This window comes from Ambystoma mexicanum, chromosome 9, assembly GCF_040938575.1.
Source record: "Ambystoma mexicanum isolate Mex_15411 chromosome 9, UKY_AmexF1_1, whole genome shotgun sequence".
NCBI classification, from domain to species: domain Eukaryota; kingdom Metazoa; phylum Chordata; class Amphibia; order Caudata; family Ambystomatidae; genus Ambystoma; species Ambystoma mexicanum.
The window spans coordinates 783,820,352-783,844,028 of NC_090931.1; the positions used below are offsets into that span (position 1 = coordinate 783,820,352).

Below are 23,677 nucleotides of genomic sequence, written 5' to 3' on the forward strand. Positions count from 1 at the left end.
GGTGCTATCTCATAAATGCCAGGTCCACCAATCTCTTTCCCGCAGCTCTCTTTCCAGGGTTTACTGGTAATCTCCAACTGTGTTTTAGCTGAATGGGCAGAGTTGCCTTCATTTAGCCCCTGTGTGGTTTTGGATACTCCATTATTTTGGTGATATATTTCTATAATATTAACATCTCGAGCTTCTAAAGCCATGTCGTTAATGACTGGGAACCGATTTCCCTCCTTCATGGCCTGGTAGTTGTAAAACTTCAAAAGGTGCTAACCTATCGACCTTGGCAACTCATCTACTTGTCCTGACCAGGGATTTTGTTTTTAATAACGGGTCCGGGTCGCAAAATCTTTTAAATCTAGAACTTTAGCCATGGTCACGCAGTTCAAATTAATTGCCTTTGGCGGTTCTTTAAACTCCCTGCCTGTTTTCCCGCCTCCTTCCCATTGTCATCTATGCACTCCATATCGTCTAAATCGTGCAATAGAACTTTGATCACTGAGATCAGGAGGTTAACATCTTTTATTGGTTGCAACATGCTTGAGATTTTGTTTTTAGTTGCCCCTGGTGAGTCAGAACCCTCTGCTTTCCTTTTGACCATTTCCACTTGGAACTGGTACCTATTTACTGGATTTTAATTGTATCCTCCAATATACCAAGGTGTGCAAATGAGCTGAAGTACTAAAGTGTTAAATTGCTAAGATGCAGCTACCTTACAGTTCATCACTACTCACAAATATACTTGCTCCTATACTAAAATAAGCATGTTTGTTAAAGTGCAGATGTGCTAAAAATTCCAATCCTCATAAATAGGCTAAAAAGTGTCAATTTACTAAAGTGCTAGAGTACAAGATACGGCAATCCCCAGTTATCCTAGGTTGTGTAAATGTGCTCTAGCAGCTCATTACAACAAATACACTAAAAATACTAAAGTATGCTGACATATATCAATTCCACAAAATCGTCTAAACCAGATAAAACCAACTATTGAATAACTTAAACGAACAATATAATGGCAGAAAAATTGTTCAGACTGACGTTTGCTCTGCCACTGTCCCAACGTTAAAGCAATAGCTGGGTATAATCTATTAAGCAGCAGTACGCCTAACAGTCTGAAACCTGCTGCAGATTGTTAAAGTTTAAGTTGGCGTTTTCTTAAGGTTTTTGCAGACTTCAGATTTAAAATATCCCAGCTTTCGTCTGCTAAAGCACAACGTTTAAAATTTGCAGGAGCGAGGAATGCCCAATCGTCTCGAGGGGCACCCAGAGTCTTACCCCACTCCCCCTGGCTCACTGAGACTCAATTGCAAACAGTCCCTCTAGACCCCTGCGCTGTGCAATCAGCACCTCCAGCAGTTTTTATTCCATTCTCAAGTCCGTGTTCCTAAATTAGACCCCCACAGTGAACTCTTCAATAATGGACCAAAGCCAAATTCAAAAGAGCCCCAGGCACCGGGCACTGGTTCTTACCCCCATACACAGAACTAAGGACTATCTTACTTGCTGCAGGTCCTCAATCTGTGATTGATGTGTCCAATCTCTTAGAGCCTGAGGGTATTCCTTCTTTCTTCTCAGCTTCTTTTGCCACGTTTTTGTAGGGGAGCCACAACTCAGGCTATTGCCTTGAACCTCCACTCGGCACAAACACCAAGCAGCGCCAAAACCGCGCCCTTCCACTGCTGCAGGCTTCACTGCTCCGGGTCTGGGCAGAGGATCTTAAGGGCAAGAGATGTAATAATAATAATAATGTAAAACTCCTGACCCAAATTAGGCCCTACATCTCCCTTGAAAACAGATCCATTCTTGCCTCAGCGTTGGTGAACTTGAGGCTCAATTACTCTAATAGCCTCCTCTCAGGGACACCCAAGTCTAACATACAGTCCCTGCAGCCTGCCAAGAATAGCGGAGTACGTCAAGTCTTTGGCCTACCTAGACAGGATATGATAGTCTATTTATAAAGCGCCTATACACAATGCGTTTCAAAGCGCTTCAAAGCAAGGGATGGAAGAAGGGACAATACAATTACATTCTTACAGGTCATGAAAAGTAAGGATGTGAAATTAACTATCATACTCGGCCTGAAGACATTTCAGATAGTGCAAGAGCCAAGACCTAGATAAGGAAGGGAGGGGGGAGAGTGGGAAGGAAATGGAAACCGACAGGCGACTACCATACTAGGTCTGACGACATTTCTGGTAGAGCCGGAGAAAAACAAAAGGTGAGGGAGAGGTGCGCAGAAAGGGAGGGGAGGAACAAAACACTACATTTCAGATAGTGCTGGAGGGGGCAAGTAAGGGGGGGGGGGAGACAGAAGAGGTTGCTATCATACTAGGTCCAGGGACAATTCTGATAGGGTAAGTGCATAGAAGAAAGCAAGGGGAGGAGGGGAGGAGATAGGAAAAGGGAGAAAGGGAGAGGAGGAGAGAACAGAGTAAGCAGTCAAAAATAGCAGAGAAGCAAGAGGGGAGAGCGAATACAATTGCAGAAGGATCATATATCCGATTCCAGAAAGGCATTGCCCTGGTTACCTGTTATACATAGGATCTCACATAAGATCCTATCGCTTGCAATTAAATGCTGGTTATCTATTGCCCCTCCTTATTTAGTGAAACTGCTCATCGATCATCCTGTTTGACTTCTCCACTCTAGCGGCAATCAAATTTAAACAGCCCCGATTTAAGCTGACCAAATTTGGTGGCAGCAGCATTCTAGCACGGCCACCTAGAGAATGGAATGTAGTTCCGCTTACAATAAGAACCATCAACTCCCTGACAAGCTTTAAGAAAGCAGTAAAATCACACCCGTTTTGTCAAAAAACTGGTTAAGACCCTGACTTGCCTCTGCTTTCTGTATTTCTGATTTTCTTTTTGTATTGCCTTGTCTGTCGGTCTCTGTTAAATGTGCGGCCGGAGGCCTATGGGCTTGTGTCGCATAGGAAATGAAATAAAATAAATATATACATGGGAAAGGGTTTCTTAAATCCGGCTGCTTATATATTTTCAAAAAGTCGCATCTCCTTTGGAAGGCATTCCATCGAACCAATCTGGTCTCAAACGACTCCACAGTACTTCCCCCACAGCAAAGCAAGCGCTCTTGTCCCCACGAATCATGGGCACATCAAGGTGACAAGTATGAGGCCTTCAAAGGCATCCAAAGCCTCACCTATCAAACACTTATTAGCCTGCAAAAGAGAAACACCAAGACGCCTGTCAATTTATTTCGAATTCTTCCTCTTCAGCATCTGACTTGGCACCAGCTACCAAAGGTGACGGAGCTAAAATACTTCGAGAAGAGACGCACAGCATCACTTTAGGCAAGCACTAGGTGCAAGACTTAATACTAATGTCCAATTAATGAAGTAAAAGAGTGGTAGAATTGGAATAAGACTTCTGCGAATGAGCCAACAACCAACCTGAACAAGAACAGATTCTCAAACTGAAAGAACATACAGAAAGAAAACTGGAGGATGGAGAAGATCGTTCTAGAAGAAAGAACATCCGACTTAGTTGAATTCTCCCAGTAATCGCCAATGCAGATCTTGAAAGTTGCGTCCAAGCCTTATTCAAGGCCATTTTAGGGGACACAACCACAGCAGACATAACTCTGGATGGGACACAGTGTATTCTGAAATGTTCAATAGTTTAAAGATCTAAGACAAGATGTTTGGATCAAGGATCTACTTCTTCCATGTGAAAGAACAAATACTTTAAAAGGACAGACTGCAGAAATCCATAAGCTTCTGGTATGCATCAATCAAGCTTTTTCCAGGGCCCGACCCCAAGACAGTCAGAAAATGCTGTCAGATGAACCCAATCACCACGTTATTGCAAGAGAAGAACATTCTTTTTCACTCGGGCTTCCGCTTTAAAATATTCTTTATAAAATGGAGGACACCCACCCAATTGTCAACTCTGATGGTGGTGGCAAAAGTCGAGGACATTCAATCATTCTAGGGCCTCGACCACACAATCTTCTCAGTCAGTCTAGTCTCAACAAATTTCAAGACGAGATGGATGTTGGTGTCTAAGACCTCCCTCCATTGACAGACATGAGCATATCTCCTGGTTGAAAGCCTAATCCGGTTCACCTGGGTCCAACAAGAAGCCTCTTCCGTACTGTCATATACATTTTTTTTCATCTTTTATGCTGTAATGTTTATGTTAATGAATTGAGGTATGGTTAAGTATCTTGATTGCTCTTCTAGCCGTTTGAGTTCATATATTTTATATTTATACGCTACCTAATGTTTTGCAACCTGTATTTTGTACTTTCTACTTGTAAAGAGATCTGGTTTGCATTGCATTGATTGAGAATATCTAAAAAGGAAGTAAACAACAAATTTCCTCACATGAAAAGGGCAAGGAGGCATGCTAAACATATGGTACCTATTAATGACGCTAATATAATTAATGAAATTGAGGTTCTTTTAGGTGACCTGGGAACCAAGGATATGATTAATTCTGGACTGCACATCAAGCAGAAAGATAGTACGAAGCCTTGTGCACCCAGCAGTGAGCCATTCTGAATATATTAACCCTCATCCAGGATCCCCATAATTAAAGGGTGTCTTGTACAATCAACCATTCCGTGTAGATCACTTGCAGGCAAAGGCACAAATGATCCTAAATTAGTTGTCGACTGCTTGTGTGTAGTTGAAGGTCCCATCCAACAAGAGGGTGGTAAGTTATATTTTACAACTGTAGAAATGCACACATTAACTAGTAGAGATTAATGCAGTCGTCTCCAGTCGTCGCATACTAGTGTAGATGGTATTGCTCAGTCTGTACCTTTCTCTATAGAACCTATTGGCCCATGTTCTAACAAGTTTGACGTTTTAGTACTTGGTGTGGGGGGACGAGTGTATCCCTAGAAATATTAAGGCTACTAGAGATTTTGATTGTATCTACAGAAAAGTGCCCACGCCAACCATCAACTACTTACTGGATTTCGATGCCCAAGGTTGGTGTTAGGCAGAAACCTGTGCAGTTCCCACTGGGACCACTGCAAAAGATTTAAGACTACAGGTGTTTGGCAGTAAACCCACTTGGTAGCAGTCTGTACCACACATATTCACTTGGTGGCTGTGGCTGAGCAGTCAGACTTCCCTCAAGAAGAGTTAGGCAGTATACAGAGTATTCACAATAGGTCAAAAGAACATAGTAGAAAAAGTAAACACTGACCAGAGCTTGGTGTAAAAGAGATATAATTATTTAATTTAAAACCACATCAAGAAAAACAAACGGGCACTAATAGTAAGCAATTCAAAAACACGGTCACTAAAAGATATACACTCCCTTAGAAGAATTTTTAGACAAGTCTTAAGTAAAGCCCCACTTATTTTCAGACAGCAGTGAGCGCTTAACGCAGATGGCACTCTAATAACTCGTTTTAAAAGGGAGAGAAAAGCAGAGTATAAATTGAAACAGATCCCAACACTTTTGCAAGAACACAACAAGAGAGGAAGGCAAAGTAAAGCCGTGAGTTTAGAGTTCAGTAGGCCGGATCCACTTTAAGAGGATCAAAACGAAATGTGTCCAAGGTCACACGGTTGCAGTGCACAAAAGTCTTGAAAAGGTTCAAAAAGAGTTGGACCAAAGAAAGGGACCAGTTAGAGGGTCAAGGCGGCCAGCCCAGTCCAGAAGGTTAAGGGATTATTATTACCTTGTAGCAATCTTTAGAAAGGGAGGCCTGGCAGACACGGTACCTTAAAGAGTTGAGAATACTCCAGCGGGGGCAGTTGTTCCTGGCAGCGGATGCAAGTCGGTGCATCGTCCGGGGGAAGAGAGGATCTCATCCGGGAGGAAGACAGGAGTCCGTTGCACTGCCAGGGAAGAAACCAGCCGCAGAGTTCTCAGGTAAAAGGAGCGGTCCTTTTATTCGCAGTCCAGTGGTAAGTGGCTATCCGGTTGCCGGGGTGCTTGGCACATGCAATTCGACCACCAGACGGCCTGGGATGCGAAGAGAAGAAGGTAAACTGGTTATGCCCACCAGTCAGGGGAAGAAGCCTCTCCAGTCGGGAGATCTTCTCTGTCGTCAGGAAGTGGCGAGTCGGTTCCGCAGGGCTCCACCGGTGGTGTTGTCGTGGTAGGTCGGCTCAGCTTCTCCCTCATCAGATTCTCAGGTACTGTGGCAACTTCTGAAGTTCCAGTCCCCAAAGCCCTGCTTTTATGCAGCACACCCCCATTCACTCAGCCTAGCTGTCAATCAAACATGCTAAGTGGTGAGCCGGCCGGCTCACCACTTGGGCCAATCACACAAGAGTGCGACTTGAGTTACCAAGGTAACTCAGTCCAGGGTGCCTAAACCCCCTCCTACACCCTCTGTGGTACCCAGACAGAGTGGCACCACTTTTGGAGGCTTCTGTGGAGAAGCCTGCCAAAAAGTGGAACAAAGGGCTCGACTTGGGTTGGAGTCACAGAAGAGAACACAAACGCCATTTTAGAATCGAGTCCTGACAAAAAATACCAACCAGCGAATTAATATTAAATAAATAAACCGGCGGTATGTTCGAGGCTATGAGAATTAATTAAAGTTGGTAGCCTCGAACAATGGGAAAATCCCATAGGGATATATTCGCGGTCGAATATAAAAAGTAGTATCCACTGCCACCAGCCAAAACTCGATCAGGGGGGACGGAGACGTGCCCCCTCGACTAACAGACCACGGGGCAATTGAATTGCCCCGACCAGTACGTCCACAATATGATGGTTTGTACTGGTTTTTGTTCATAATTTGGGACTAGTAAAGCCTATGGTGACTTTACATGCTCTGGGAGACAGTAGTCAGTCCCAGGGTATGGAGTCTATGGTGGGGTGTCACTATGACACCCCTGTGTTACTGCACGGAGGGTGCTGTGTAACACACATGGTAAAAACACGAGACCCTATGGAGTAAAGGACCCCATAGCCCATAAAACACATTAACAGTCAAAGGAACACCATAAATCATGTCCAGGAGTGGGAGAAAAAGAGTCTCACTCTTGTCAGGACAAAAAAAAAACTCCAGAAATTCAGCAAAGCTGCTGGGGGACTCGCTAGGTTAGGAAATTCAGCCTAAAGAGAGAATTCTCCCTAACACTTGGTCAGGTTAAGTGTACTGCAAGTGCCCACTTGAGATCAGCTGCAACATACATGAGAGCCGAAATCAATTCCATGCAAAAACCTGTGGCTGAACTGAACAAGGAGGTTGAACTTTTAAAGATAGATTAGGAGCACCACAACGAAAACCCCTCTAGAAGAAGAAAATGAAGCAACATTTGTATTGGCAACTAAACCACCTGGAAGTGGGGTCTCCACTGGAGAACCAGGTTTAGAAATTGAGGGGAGCTTTGAGCTATTCAACACCTGCTGGTTACCTAGAAGAGCCTAGTTAGCTTGATGCCAACATCTACCAGGAGCTACTTTTGGCTCCCCCAGGCTAACTGATTCTAAATAAACGCAGCCATGTTAACTTAACTGTGCATTTGAGACAACCTATAAATAAACATTACGACACCTCTATCCAACATTTAACACCTAAGGGATCACAAATAATGGACTAAATGATATATTTGCCTCTTGGCTGAAAGTTAGATTTGCAGAACGCTATGTACTAGCTCCTCGTTCCCCAGTGGTAGCTCTTGGCGATAGGTAAATGCCGATTACCAGGAGTTACCTTTAGCTCCTACATTTCCAATCTTAATTTCAATTCCTGGGGAACATTTGTAATAATGAGGCTAACCCAAAGGACCCTCAAGGGATTGCTTTGGCCACTACTGGTACTTCAATACAACCTACTTGTAATTGTTCTAAATCATCTTTAAATTCCCTTTTAGAAGTAATCACAAGGCAGGCTCAGACAGTCCCCTCTTCTTATTTAGAAGAATGTGCAGTAAAGGGTCAACTTCAAAAAGTGAAACATTCCCTGGATCGGACGGTCACAATTTTCATATGTTGAAGAAGGGTAGCAATACAATTTTAGTTAAATCTAGAGACCATAGTATGAGACAGGGACCTTACAGAATGCATATGTCAGGTGTCCCTAATCTCCCTAAAGGTGCCTTTGAGAACAGAGACCCCTTTATTAATACAAGTATCCACTGGTTCAGAAATGTTAGAGGTTGTTCATCTGTAATACAGAGTGATATAGTTAGGGCTACAAGGGTTGTAGTCCAGGATGACCAATGGTTTGGTTTAGTGGACTGGATAATGTCATCTACAAAATCAAATGACTTTAAGGTGAATAGCCTCGATCAGGCGGCCAACACGCCTACCATGATTGGACATATATTTCCCTCTTTTGGTTTCCAGCCACTACAGGACTTAACTCATATCTCATGATGAACCTATTTACCTGAAAGTTCTGTAGTGGAATGTGGAGGGGGTCTTCTAAAAGATCAATGATCCGGACTAGCATATATTCCTGGATTCGAAAGACATCATTTAATTACTGGAAAGCTTGGTAGCATCAACTTTATCAAAACCTGGTTATGCAAGCTACATTACACCTGCCATAAAAGAGGGGAAAGGGTGACCCAGTGGTGGCTTAATAAAATGTGTTAAGATTGATTTAATTGGTAAAGTCAAATTAACTTACACCAGTTTTACAAATGCACAAATACGGGTGTAATTTTCCTAATGGCCTTTTGCTGATCCTGTTTAATGTTCTTTATCAAACAATGTACACATTGCTTTGCATTTGTTTTTTTTTGTTTTTTTAATCAAATGGAGGCCCTTGGTTATTAAGACCATTGGTAACCCAACTTGTGAGATTTTCCGGAAAAGTTCTCCCTAGGGGTATTGGCACAACAAGGCTAAATTGGAACTCTTTGGTGGGAAACATCTGGACAAGTGCCTGCAGGTTCTCGGTTCCATAATTAAATTATGGAGCAGAGATTTGGGGTGCAGCTCCCTGTGGGGGCCTAAGTACAATGTTGAACTCTGAGTTGCGCAAGATTACAGGCCTGCCAACCAGAACTCCCATGGACGCTTTAAGAAAGGTATAGTCAGCTAATGTAATGCATGCTCAGCGCGACTCCATGGTCAACTCTAGTAAACGTTCTAAGAGTTGGTATAATCATGGAATCCGCTGCATGAATGTGTGGAAGCTGAGGGATGTTGGGGCCCTGGGCGAATTATCACGCAGTCAGCAAAGATTTATACTCAAGGTGATGGGAAAATGAAACCAAGTAAAAAGCTATTTGTCAGGGTAGAGGTGGGGGGTGGTCAGAGGGCACAGAGTGAAAATTGGGTGTTGGATAGGGCGTAGGGACAGAGTTTTCAGCACAAAGCTTTCTCAATGCAAACTGAGTCACAGAAGCAGCATGTGTTCTGGGGTGAAAGGCAGAGGGTAGAGGAAGTCAGGAGGCCGTCTGAGGGTTGGGGGGAGCTGGCACAGACAAAGGGGACAATTCGTGAGGGCTTGGGTGGGCATGGATGAATTTTTTTTTCTGGTGTTTGACGATGTTCGCAGCTATATTAGAGGCTACAAAAAGACTACAGATAGCCACAGGCATATGGAGATCGGTAAGCGCAGCTATATAGTTTGGGGTAGCACTGTGTTATATTTTTGGGAAATTTCTTTCTTTAAGAATAGTCTCATCGGGGGTGAAAAATCCCTGGCCATGGTCAGAGACTTGGTAGGTATTAGAGCGTCTTTTTTATTTTGTATGTGTGTTTTCAGACTTTTGAGCACGCAAGACTTTGGAGAGAAATAGAAGAAAATAGTTTAACAAAATGATTATGAAAAGGAGAAATTGTAGTGTAGTTTTAGATGTACACTAGAATGTATTTTAGGGTGTGTATTTTTAATTATGGTTTTATATTGTGTGGTTTGAAATGTTAGTTACCTAGTTTATTGTTGCATATTTTTATTATTTTTCAGTTATTTCATATACGTACATGAGCATTCTTGTTCTGTACGGATTATTCAAGTTGTATAGTAGCATACAAGTTAAAAAGACAGTCCTTTCTCAACTAACATTTTGTAACCGCGGCTATGATAAAAGTCAACGAAATGTAGCCACGGGTATAATAAAAAATGCTTTTTTTTGTATTTGTGTATTTATATACGATAAGTAGTCATTAAAAGGATTGTTTGGGGGGAACACTGAGTGTAGAACTTTAGCCCATCAGGAGTACTGTTTTGATGTTATCAAGGAACACTGCATTTCCTTCATCGGTTAGGTGTACTCCGTCATGCCTACAGAAATTGGCTATGTCAAAATGTATGTTGTTGTTCGAAATCCATAATTGGTTGTGGTCTCTCATGAATTCTGAAACTGATTTATGAACATTTCTCCGGGATTTCTCAATTCTACCCTTAAATCTGGTGGTCCATCTCCATTTTTGCCTCTGAGTTAGACTGGAAAAGATGAAGATGGTGTGAGGAAATAGTTACATTAGTTTTTCCATGTCTTGTTTCATCATTAAAAAGGGACACCTCTCATACATTCCCCACATCATTGCCTCCACAATGAATTAGTATGACGTCTGGTTACCCTGTACTTCTCAGACTTAACAATTTTGGAAAAACATGGAATCAACAGCCAACTGTCTCCAATCAGACACACAGTTTTGAAAGCAGCCATGAAATCTTCAGTGTTTGTCTGTTTCCAGGAAAATTATTTCTTCTTTGAATTTCTAGTAGTTTGTATGATGTGTGTGTGTGTGTGTGTGTTGAACTTTGTAATTGGTGGATGTGCTATTGTTTTTGTTTGCGGCTAACGAACCGCCGCCAAGCGTGAAGCATTGCTAGTTGTGGGTAGACACCTCCCCCATTGCAGCCGCGGCTATATTAGAGCAAGTGACACTTTGTGTGTTTGTGGACGTGTGGTAGTCGCGGTTATCCAAAATTTTGGGTGGGAAGGAATGTTATAATCATTGAGTGTTTTGGGGGATCATAAGCGACTAGGTGAGTGGAGGAGGATTATGCGGAATGGAGGGGGGCTGGTATGCATGTTAGGGACAGTTAGTGGAGTTTGGTGTAGTGCAAATGCAATTTTGAATTAGAGGTTTTTGTGGATAGCCGCAGCTATCAAAAGACGTCTAAGAGGGGCTCTTGTATAGCCGCATCTATAAAAAAGCATGTGCCTAGGCGCGTCGATACTACTCTGCGTTTCATTTGTTGCGGCTGGAGCCGCGGGTATATTTAAAGCTGCGTCAATAAATATACATTTTCTGTGCAATTATCATACTTTTATGTGGATGATACAGTACAGATTTTTATTTGTGTATGTTATTTCATGTACTTGGTTGTTCACTTATTTGATTTGAAGGTTTCAAGGCCAAATTAGTTTGATTTGGGGCTTGCAGAAAAATGCATGTGTACCCACGGCTACAAGGTGAGCTTTGTAGCCGCGTTCAATATCCACAGCTATGTTTAATGCTGAGCAGGGTTTGTATGTGTTTTGGTGTTTCTAATTGGGTAGTGTTACATTTGTTAATGTGTACTTCATTGTGATAGGTTGCAGTGAACATGTTGCCCATTTTATTAGTTTTGTTATAATATAGTCCTCTTTTTGTGGTTTTGATTTTGGAAAGTATGAAACTACCCTTTTTGTCTACTTTTCTCATTTTCACTGCATAACTCACACTGTACAGTTCATGTTACCTCTGATAAAATATGATCTGCATTAATCAGTTGTTGGTGATTGTGTTGAAAGTTTGATATGTTCATAATGGGGCTCTTTGGTGTTCTTCGTTTCTTGCTGTATTGTACAATGAAGTGCTGCTGTATATGTAGAAAATGGGCGGGAATAATTATTGAAAGTTGTTTATTAGGAAAGAAATTTAATTTTAATCAGGTGCATGATATAAAATCATGAATTATGCTTGTTGTTTTCAGAATAAAAGATTTATCACAGAGCAGTAGAAATGGGATTTTAGCTACAATGAGTTTTCAAAATCACTTATGGTGTGTGCTAAAGTGATTTTTGGGGCGATATAAAATGCGTTAGACCCAACCTTGAATGTTTGTGCAAAGTCTGAATGGATTTTGTGAAGTGGGGGCTAAGTCATATGACTATTGTATGGACATACATTTTGACAGTTTTGAACAAATAAAGCATGGGTGGATTTCCAGCAAAGTCGTGAAAGGAGCATTGGCAAGGACCTGAAAGCATGATTATTTTTTGACAAGTGGCAAAATGTATGCACAAAAATATCTGTTGTGACTGAGGTAAAGCCTGTAGCCATGGGCAGTTGCCAGATTGTCTAGGTCATGGCATAAGGTCATGAGCCGGACAATCTGGATAGTGGCCATGACCACGAGGGACGACTAATGGGGTTAAAGTGGCCATGTGCACAAGGGACCGGCTATGTGGCAAGGATTTTTAAAATTGGGATGGGATTGCAGTAAATATGTACGAGGGGGGTCAGCAAGAACTGGAAAGCATGGTTTTGCAAATATTTCCTGTCTTTGTTTTTTTTTTAAGTATAAATAGTTAGTACACAACACAGTGATATAACTCTGGTGGCTGGGCAATGGGTGTGGCTGTTAGCAAGGAGAAAGGTGTACTGTAATTTGCTTATTGTGGCATGGCTGAAGCTGTAGGTTTGAATGGGGAAACATATTTAGCTTGTGGTTTCAGCCTGAATTGGTGGACTAGTTACAAGAAACTTGTGCGATGAGCATTAGCAAGGAAATGCAGACATGTGTTTGGAAATATGTGTTGTGTTTTATTTTTCCAAGTGTAAGAATGTAAGTAGAAAAACTAGTGATATACATTTGGTGTCTGGGTGGTTGGCCTGCCCCTCGGCAAATGCAAATGTGTACTCTGATTTGCTTACTTGGGAATGCAGCATGGCTGATGCCTATGCTCCATGGATTTGGAGACTTGCCATGGTTGCAAGCCATGAGCAGTGGCCATTGGTTACGTTATTATGGTATAGTGGACACTGACCTAGAATGCAGGGTAGGTGCAGTGAATAATAGGAGTTGTTTGGTTCGACTGGGGTCATGGTGGAGCCTTATAGCATAGGCAATTGAATGATGATTTCCATCCCCGGCATGCCCTGCTGATAACAACAGACATAAGTATGTGTTGCAAAAAATAGGTTTCTTAAAAGGAGTTTTATAGTACTTTTATGCAAGTGAAGAGTGGCCTATCTAATGTTCTGTTTTGAAGCGTTGGAATATTAATTATGATCAATTATGTGGTGCAAGTTTCCTTAAATGATGTAGAGGATGCGTATTGGAAATTGCATGAGCACTACAAAAAATAAAATGCTTGGGCGTCAAAGGGATTTTGTGAAGAGCGTGCAAAATTAGAGAGATGTCTCAACATTTTTAGATGGTTTATAACTTTTTTGCCATTGACGAATGTGGAGAAAAGTTTTCAGAAAGATTATAGACCCAACCTTGAATGTTTGTGCAAAGTCTGAATGGATTTTGTGAAGTGGGAGCTAAGTCATATATGTACGTACAGTTTGACAGTTTTAAAAAAAATAAAACATGGGCGAATTTCCAGCTAAACCGTTTAAGGAGGATTGGCAAGGACCTGAAATGATGTGGATAATGCGTATTGGAAACTAGTGGTAATATTCCTTTTTTGTTTGTTTTATTAAATGGGAAATTGGCTTCAAGTGGGCAAACTGCCTATAAACAAAAGAAACTACAAACTGAAATGACCGACTGATAAACAGAGGAGGGCCATTGACCCTTTTCTGTTTTCATGGTGGCTCGTAAAGGTACGCCGGGAGGTGCCAGAGTGGGAGTTAGTTGAAGAAAATAAGGAGACGGAATGGCTCATAGAAAACAGTGGGAAGTGGAGATAGATGGTAGGGGACTGCGGGTCGAGGGGTCCCAGGCACTGTCAGAATGTGAAAAACCATGGCAGCTGTGGTCGTGGCGCAGGAAGCGAAAAGAAGATTCTGGCTTATATCGTAAGTGCAAGCTTGTGTTACCAGCCTCCTTATGGCTGCTAATAGCCAACATGTGTTTTATTAACTATGATAGGCTTTCCACGCCTGTACTCTATGTCACAATATGCAACTTTTTTGTGGCAACTCGTTATGCACAGGGTCATTTCTGCTCGCGGTCATGAGTTTGCCTGGACTTGTACCCATCATATTTTCTTATAGTTTGGTTCAAGTCACAAATATATATGATTTGTCGGTGGCCTGGCTATTAAAGACTGAGATGGGATGGGGATCTGCTTGGTACATGCTGCCATCCTTCCTGAACTGCGCACCAGAATCAGAAACTCGTAAACAAGACAAAACGATCAAATATGAGCTTGCTGTTAATCTACTAGTTGCTTTGAAAACTCTAGGCACAAGCCCACATTATAAAAATTAGATTCACATGATCCTTCACAAAACCCAAATCTCAGAAGGTTTCTGGAGTACTGGATTGTGGAACCTTTCGGAGAACTGCAAAACATCACTTCACCTGGCAACATTGCTCTTCAGCCACTGAGAGTATTACATGTGAAACAGAATATTAGCTACTGATGTTTGGAACATGCATTTCAGTCTGTGAGCTCATTGTAATTATCTATGTTTAACATACACTTTGTGCACACCTGACCGACAAGTCCCTAAAACAAAACACCTATTACAAATGACATTATCATACCTCCACTGCTTTGTCAAACTGTTTATTTGCGATATATAGCTCAGCTGCTATGTTAACATCTTCCACAGAAACAAGGCTCTGATGTTTGGCCATGGCTTCCTCTATGACCCCGATAGCAGAGTCGACATCACTGGCTTCATAATAACTCCTAAGGAAAAACACAAATTAAGGGGGAAAGACGTGAGTTACATGAAGCACATTACCATTCCTTTATGCCTGAAATAAAAATTGAATAATGAAAACATTGAACATGCCCTAAGGGGCCGCATTAAATGGCGGCTGTGTTGAATAAAAACATGTCCTTAAACATTTGTAGTGAAGATTAAATGAACACCGAAAAATACTGCTTCTTTAATATCATCTAAAATATAACTTTTCAACAAAACCTTAGGCATTATTTGCGGCCTGTAATCGGTCTGCCTGGTAATTTTTGATTAGCCCTACATGGATAGCAATTAGGAGAATCTTACGGTGCTAAAGTCAGACCCACAGTCAGCTGGCAGAAATGTAACTATTTTTTCCAAGTACACATTTTCTGAGTATGCCAGCATGAACACATGGGGCGAAAAGACTTCAAGACCAAGAACAAGTGCTTGACCTTCAAACACTCATTTGGCGGTCATTGAATTCCGGTTTTCAAAGGATAATGGCTTTTTAACAACCCAAGGTAGCCCTGCAACTGAACTATGTTGAGTAACTAGCCCTGTCAGGAACGCCTGTTAAGCAGGTTTGCTTCCAGATCTTCCAGGCAATTTGCCTCCTGAAAAAAACTGCAGCTCTCAAGAGAGTAACGACTAGAAGTCAGGTAACAGCACTAGGGATGCAGACAAGCCCAGATGGTGACACAATAATTAATGAAAAGACTCTCCCTGAATGGCCTAAAAGTATAAAACGAGTGTGCGACCTTACAGCTGCGGGAGCCTTTGAGATGGTTGAAGTGATGACGCGAGTTGGCAGATAGAGAGGGCTGTCCAAGGCCACAGTCAGAACTATATAAAATTAGCAAAGGGGCTAAACATTGAGCAAATTCACTTTGCATCACTTTTGCTGCTAGTGTAACACATAATAGGTCAAACAGGTTTCGTCCCAATCCATATTACACACAGATACTTGCACTGGAACAAGAATGAAGAAGTCTGATGTCTGTTCTGTGCTTCCTGCGTGGCATTAAAGGAAATGTATTTTTTTTTTCTTCAAGCAACGTGCCATCCTATGCTTTGGAAAAATGGAGCAACAATGGTATTTTATCATATTGCATAAACAAAAACAAAAAAAGTTAGTCTGTGTGTACATTTTTCTTGCCTTGGTTCAAAACGATATGTAACAGGATTCAATGGCCCTCATTACGGGTCCAGCGGAAACCGTGCCGGAAAAACCGGCAGGTAGCCGCCGGGCCTGTAATGAACTACCGCCTCCTGACTTGCCGGAATAACCGGGGTACTACAGCCCCAGCGGTCCAGTAGATCAGGCAGCAGCAATTGTTAATACCCTAACGGTGCCGGTGCTTCCATGACAGACCTGGCGGTCGGAACGGCACCAGACTGCAGATTTGTACTTTGCCAGTTCGGAAGCAACGGTGGCAGTAAGCTTACCGCCACCGTTGTTTCCAGACGGGCAAAGTTGTAATGAGGCCCCAATATAAATGTAGAGCAAAAACTTATGGCTCTGGTCCTCGGCAAGCTGGAACAAAAATTGGGCAACTCTATTTCACTCTATTGTAAACATCTATATGCAGCAAGGACTGGAGAAAAACCCGTTCCATATTACACAAATAGCAAAACTGGTGCTAAGTGCATTTGCTACATGTTAAGCACCGCTGCCAACGTTAGATAATCTGGCCCCACCGGTGCGAACACTTTTTATTTTTTTGAACATGCGTAGATGAACCTTCAGTTCTGCCTAAGGAAGCCATCTGAGAACAGGGAAAGTGTATTCCAAAATCAAGAAAATTGTCAAACAGGAGATCGGATTACATATAAACGAGCACCTGCAGACTACCCTTGGGTGGTACCAGTGCACGGTATAAAGCAACATAAGATAATATAAATCTATAAATCATGAAAATGCTGTAAGAGTATGGTAAAAAATAAGAGGAAGCTTTTTCCCCGAGACTGGATCTCTCAGATTCACATGCTTGAGTAGATTATCTTGTATTGTATTGACTTTCAGTACTGATAGCTACATCTTCTAGTAGCTTGGTGAATGCATGAACCATTGAAGCTTTGCACGTCTCTTGCAATGATAATTCACAAGGAAAGCCACAGAAGCTGTTGTCATCATTCCAGAAGTGTTCTATACTTCTTTAAGTTGTTCTCTTATATTCCAGTCAAAAGATACTAATTACTTAGATTTTCTACGATGTCAGAGCTCTCCAAATCTTGCTCCTTAGAGACACCAACCACAGCAAGTTTTCAGGGTAACTACTACTAATAGAACTCATTTCAATTGACGGTATCTAGCCAGTCACTCCACTAAAACCTACTACTATCCATTTGGAGTTCCCCCATTCCTGTTCTTTCCCTATCCATCCCGGCTACTCTGACACCCACTGAATGCATCCCGTTTGTACTACAACACTCTATTGCTTCCTTGCTAAATTTGCACTTCATACATCCCATACATACATATACGTTAAAATATGTTGTGCAATTAAAAAGAGTGGATTTTGCTCTTGAGGTACAAACTTAAAGACCCAGGCTCTAACTATATGTAACATCTCATAGCTCTTTTTGTGAAGAAAGTGTTTCATGCATTCTCTGCAATCAGAGTTATAATGGGGCAGAACATTGGAAAATATATCATTTCATTAATGAACTCTGTAAATAATTCAAGAGTAAACTAGAGGATTTCTGAGAATCACTTCATTTATGTACTTGGAAATGTCACCAAGGAGGCCATTTGTATTCCCCCCGCCCCACACCCCTCCCCGCCCAACTACTAAAAAGCTTTCACCACATATTCTAGGACTGGTGTTATTTACTATTCTACTTCAGCCCTAGAATATTTGGGACAAATGTCTTTACTGAAATCAGGGTGCAAAGTTGAGTAAATAATGCTTTGTGGCAAGATTTTCACTCGATACGTTTTTAAAAGCCTCACATCAGAGGTAAAAAAGCCCAAATCCCACTAAAAGATTTTCATGAAAGAGTTGTTTGGCAGCAAAGAGATTGAATGTATTATTTATGCATTTGCTTAAAATGAGGCACTCATCTCTCCCAGTACGAGAAACAAACCCATTGATGATCATATATTAAAAGCCATCAATTATTTATTACCAGACTTCAGAACAGGTAAGGGAACAAAACTATATTTCTGTATGGGACATTTGCTTTAATTGTCCCCTAATCAAAGCATGTTACTGTTGGGTATAAACTCCCGATGTATGCTTCCGTTTCCTGGTCATTTTGATTGTTCTGAATGGTTCACAGAACTTTTCTGGTAGAGAGCCCCAAGATGGCACTCTTGCATGAGCAATCCTGAAGGAGCCCCACATCTAAAACTGTCTTCCTTTCTTAGAAAGGAAACAGATGTAGCCAGGAATTGCCTACTTTCGGCCAAGAAGCCCGAGGCCATAGCAGTCAAGACAACATGTGGCAAGTATTTGAATGAGATGTCTGGATTGAGAACCAAATCCACATCTTGAGCGTTTGCTCAGGAGCAATCCCAGAAACGTTTCAATGTGGTGATCCCCAATGATTGGGTGGCTGCCAAATGTTTGAAAGAATGTATGATTTATGCATCCAGCTGTCAATATTCATTTTAAGTAGAAGACTATGTACCTAATCCTTTGTCAATCACTGGGGATAAGTGTGCAGCACTGATAAGCAACCTTAATTAAAGGACAACACGTGGAAGCTCTGTGCAGCAAACTGACCAAGATCACAAGAAGTCAAAGCACTGCTGGGATCTGCCGTATCTAGCAATCTTGAAGATCAATGGAAACCATCCGCAGCACTCCCGCCCCTTGTCCTGACATGGCTAGTGGTGTTATAAAACGTAAAGAATGCTGTTCCTGCTTCTTCCACTGCATGACCTGACATAATTAGGCCGGGAACATCAGACAAAATCTTCTTGTAAGATTCCTTTGACTCTGCGGAACACCAGGTTTTCATGACCTGTATCAATGGGCCACTGTCTGCACCACTTGGCTACTGAAATTGCATTGGTGGCTCCCGGGCAACTGCAATGTATCCGAGCATAAGATCCCTTTTGGCTCTCACCTAGGAACACTTGTTACTTTAAAGACTTCCTTTGTTAGGTGTGGAAGCCTGGTTTGGTACCCGGTTGTCTACTGCTGACAGTGCCCTGGACTCCTTGCCGGATTTTTGGCATCCTAACTGATTTTTGCTGACAGAGAGAACTCTACTGATATGTCCCAGAAAATTGCAACTGGATTTTTGTGTGATGCCCTATGTTGCCCGTACATCTGCCAAGTGAGAGAAACTAAACAAATGCCCCATTATGTTCCAGAGCAAGCCCCAAAAAGCATTTGAGAGTCACAGACCAGTGGCAGCTTTATACCTTTTATTGGACTGCACAATGTTGTAAGCCTTCTCACAACATTGGCAGTCATGTGCCCCTTGAAAAAGTAACTATCAAGGACCTTTTAAGTCCTATCACCTAGACAGTTTGCTTGTGGCTTTGCTTTGTGTTTTTCAGTGTATGGAAGTTTGGCCGCTTTTGCCCATGTGGGTGCTCTCCATAGCCCACAAAGTCTCATTCGGGTCTATGGCATCCAGTTCAGAATGAATCAAGGTCTCCAAACATATGGGTGTGTGTGTGTGAGTGTATATTATATCTGGTTTATATGTCTGTGGGGATCCAGAGTTAATCCTCAGAACATACCAGATATTAAGTCCCAGTGGCTGAAGATCCTGTGCTGAAGGTACTTGCTGGATGTCTGTGCTGCTAGCACCAAATCTTACTGAGAGCATTGGTTTGCTTCTTTCTGTGTAGCTGTATCATGTTTCCATGTTTCACGCTCTACCGCCCTCTGATCTGGCAAGAGCAATTGGATCCTCCGGCCCAGCAGTCTTTTGTGCACTTCCGTTGAACTCCTAGACAATTTTTATCAACTAGGTCACAAGTGAGTGATCCTGCACCCTGACCTGGGAGCCAAATAGCAATTCACTGGATTCAACTCTACATGCCGCATCATGGGGCTTCTTCAGCTGGACCTCTGCAGTTGTCCTTTGTTGTGCTAAGCTCCTGTGTGCATTTACACAGTTATGAACTGGAACAGAGAATTACTGGCCTATTCAGAAGAACCAGTATTCTGGTAACGCTTCTGCTCATGGCTTGTTATCCACCACTGAGGGTGGCTTTGAGCGAGCCTGCTGTCCACACCTGCATCACTGGAGCCATGCTTCTTTGCTAAGGGGCTTTGTGTGAAGTTCTTGGATCAGGAACGGGAACTGCATCCAGGATAACACCCGAGGGTTAAACTCAACCATGCACCATTGCACTATAGAACATTTCTTCTATGTTCGGCAGTCTTTTCCACATCCCTAGGGTCTTTGGGCAATTAATCTATCGATGGTTGCCAGCTTAAGGACCTAGGGTCTGCACATGCAGACCTTCCCAGCCATAGCAAATCTGTTTGCTTCTGATCTTGAGGGCCCCCTCTGGAAAACGCTTTACGTGGGGTAAGAAATCAAAGCTGGGAGGAGGGGGCTCTAACGCGTTGCAAACAATATTGGGGGCGAGGCTTAAGAAGTGTATGAGTATGCCGTGAACTAGGAACTACAAGCAACCAAGAAACCATCAAAAAAACGTGTAGCCTATTTAAATAAAATAGTCGCTAAACAGCTAATGGCAAGACAAAAATAAAAACTTTTTAAAAAAGGAAATCAAATAAAAATAGGTAAATTCAGGTTCCATTCCTTGTTCTTTTAAAGGCAATCATCCAAGACAGTTGCATATTAATACATTTTATTACACCAGTCGAATGACAAGACTTCAAAATGATAACTTGAAAAAAGTAGCACCATTGATTCTCTGTTATATTTTAAACATGGCAGGTAGTAAAAGCAGTAGTGTCACTCATCTTGTAATTAAATGCTAGTATGGGGAAAATCCTAGTGTTTAGGAAATGAGGTTGGAAGCCCTGCCAGAGCCGCGGCTTGTGGACAATTTTTGGATGCAGCCCAGGCTCTGCCACTGCTACCCTCAGCCCACTGAAAGCCCTGCCTCTGCAACTTTCAAACCTCTCAGGGACTCTGGTCTCTGAACCAGTGTCTAGATCACATCTTGTGTTGCGCTCCATGCCCGCCAGCCAGCAGGCTGTCTCTTCTGCAGATCCTCTTGAATCCTGGTTACTATGGACTTTGTCCCATTCACGTCTAGGGACAAAACGTTCTAAAACTCTTACATTTTCTAGAAGTATGTGAATATTTTACCTACATGCAAATTCGTGTCGATATGTTTTGTAGGTTGTTGTTGGGATTTTTAGGGACTGTTTTTAAATGCGTGTTTTCTATTCTTAAGGTGCTTGTTAATGTAGATGTGCATTGATGCTTTACTGGGCAATATATTTTCAGTATATGCTAAGTGGTCCTTGCTGTGTTGTGCGCATGCACACTGACAAACTCTCCTTTCGGACCACCCCTCGCCCTGCTACGTCTGACTGCTGAGCCACAGTTACTTCTATAATACGTCATAATGATATTTCTAAGCCATCAGAGATGAAACTTAACAATATCATTAACACCTTTATTAAGAGGAACCTTCCTTTTCATCCCCGGAATACTTTGCTCAAACGGAGAGTATCTATGCCAGTAATGAACTTTCACCTTCCATGCAGCTTCTACATTTGCTGTCCTATATCTGCAAGTGTGTGCCTTTTCCCTTTTCATCTTCATTGGCTCCTCAGTAAGTGGTGTATTCCCTTTAACCCGTGCACAGAGGCAGTAATTGATCCTGAACTCTCCCACTGACCCCAACGTGGCAGGGTCCCACTTTCAGACTTCAACTAACATTTTAAAAAGTTACTCACTTGTAATTCTGTATTTCCTTTCCCTTTCAAAGCACACAGATAAAGATGTATTTTTAGTACAACAGCGTGAGGAAATCCCCTTGTTTTAGGTTACAACGTGTTTAGTGTGCCTTTTAAATACCTTGCTCCCCTCTGAAAGGGCTGTTTAAGCATCTCCACCATGTTTACCACCAAGAGAGTCTGGTGGAATGGAGAATAACCCTGCTGCCTAGTAGTGGACTGGCCTCTTTCACACATTGAACACAGAGACAGAGGAGAATCTTCCTAACAGCTATGGGCTGCTTTCTGCTTAATACAAGGGGTTGGGGTAAAGCCGTTTGTGGTAAGGAGTCTATTTGGTGCCGCTTTCCCTAGCATATATTAAAAAAGAACACTTCTACTTTTTAGCATAATATCTTCATGGAGGCAATGCTCATATCCCTCAGAATTGTCATTCAATACGATAGAAAAACCAAAGCGGCAATTACTTTTTTTTTTTTAATGCATCTAGTGACTTGGTTTATACAAATATAAACTTACACCTATTTCTTATACTGTAGAAGAACAAATTACTTAACCGTGGTAATGATCTTTCGATCGGATGTTCCTCCCACGTATTCTTCCTCTTTTGATATATCCATATTCAGCTTCAGCTACTTTGGACTGACGACTCGATGTCCCTGGAGGGCCTCCGTCTCGATGTCAACATCATCACTGGTGCATATAGCATGCGCAGCGACCGTTGGCTTAAGTTCCTTTTTTATGCATACTTTGAACACTCTTTTTGAGTGTACCTTATGTAAGACAGTGTTTCACCCTCAAAGAACTTAAACTGCAATCACAAGGAAATTCTACTGCAGGGTAGGATGGGAGGGGAGATGAGGAATACGTGGGAGGAACATCCAATTGAAAGAACGTATCCACGGGTAAGCAAACCTGTGTTATCTCTCCTTTTCCTTCCCAGGATGAGGTGGAGGATAAAAAGACAATAGTATAATTTTCTGAGCTAAATGAAAATCAGACAATTTCTGGTAAAAATGTGGTTTTAACCTTAAGGACCATCCTTGAAGAAAATTGTGTAAGGAGGCTTGCAAGACAAGGCTTGAAGTTCACTCACCCTACGGACTGATGTACGAGCAACCAAAATAATGGTTTTGAGGGTTAACAACCTTAAAGGACAGGAATTAATAGGTTTGAAAGAAGTACACATGTGAAATTTCAAAACTAAGTTGAGATCCCAAACTGGAACTTGAAAGGGGATAAGAGGGAACACATTTGTCAATCCTTTCAGAAATTGTATCACTAGTGGCATTTTGAAGAAAGATACCTCTTTAGAGGAGCAGTTAAACATAGACAGCGCTGCCAGAGACCATTCAATTCTGCCAATCTGAAGCCCCAGATCAGCCAGGTGTAACAAGAAAGATAAAACCATAGGTGTACTGCATATAAAAGGGTGCACATTCTTGTCCCTGCACAAGCTGCAGAACTTGTTCCAACGGCAGCGGTACAAGGACTTTGTTGATGGCCTTCTGTCTGAAAGCAAAATCTCCATTAAGTCATCCGGGAGGTCCCACGGCTCATATCTTGACCTCTCAGACACCATGCGTGAAGGTTGAGTGTCTTGACCTCTGGATGGAGAACCCGACCTTTCTCACACGTGAGAAGATCCTCTCTTTGCGGAAGACGTATTGGAGGGCAGATGGATATATCCAGAATTTCCAGTTACCACGTCCTCCTGGCCCAATCCAGAGCAATTAGGATCATGGATTTACCAAACATTCTCAACCTCCTGATCACATGAGGAATGATGGGGACTGGAGGAAACGTGTATAGGAGTGGAAACTCCCAGTCCACTATGAACGCATCCCCTAGAGCTCCTCTTGGGGGAAATTCCCTGGAGAACTTCAGTGCGCACTTCCGGTTGACACTGGTCGCGAACAGATCCACTTGAGGGGTTCCCCAAAGGGTGAATATCTCTTGAAGGACATCCTGAGCTAGTTCCCACTAGTGGGAGACTGTGCTCTGCCTGCTCAAAGCGTCTGCTGCCGCGGTCTCCCCTCTGGCTAGGTGAACTGCCAATAGGGAGACTCCTTCTTGAATTACCCAGAACCAGAGCTGCATTGCTTCTCTGCACATTGGGAGTGACACTCTGCCTCC

At 42.3% G+C, this 23,677-nt stretch overlaps 1 protein-coding gene across 3 annotated transcripts in view; it reads right to left on the minus strand.

Annotated features, from left to right (window-relative positions):
* GTF3C3 (general transcription factor IIIC subunit 3) overlaps positions 1-23,677 on the minus strand; it is a 598,047-nt gene that overhangs the window by 322,410 nt on the left and 251,960 nt on the right. For all 3 annotated transcript variants that reach the window (XM_069615720.1, XM_069615721.1, XM_069615722.1), the window contains exon 7: positions 14,548-14,695. In XM_069615720.1, coding sequence (XP_069471821.1) covers positions 14,548-14,695 — 148 coding nt within the window. The remainder of the gene's footprint in view (positions 1-14,547; positions 14,696-23,677) is intronic.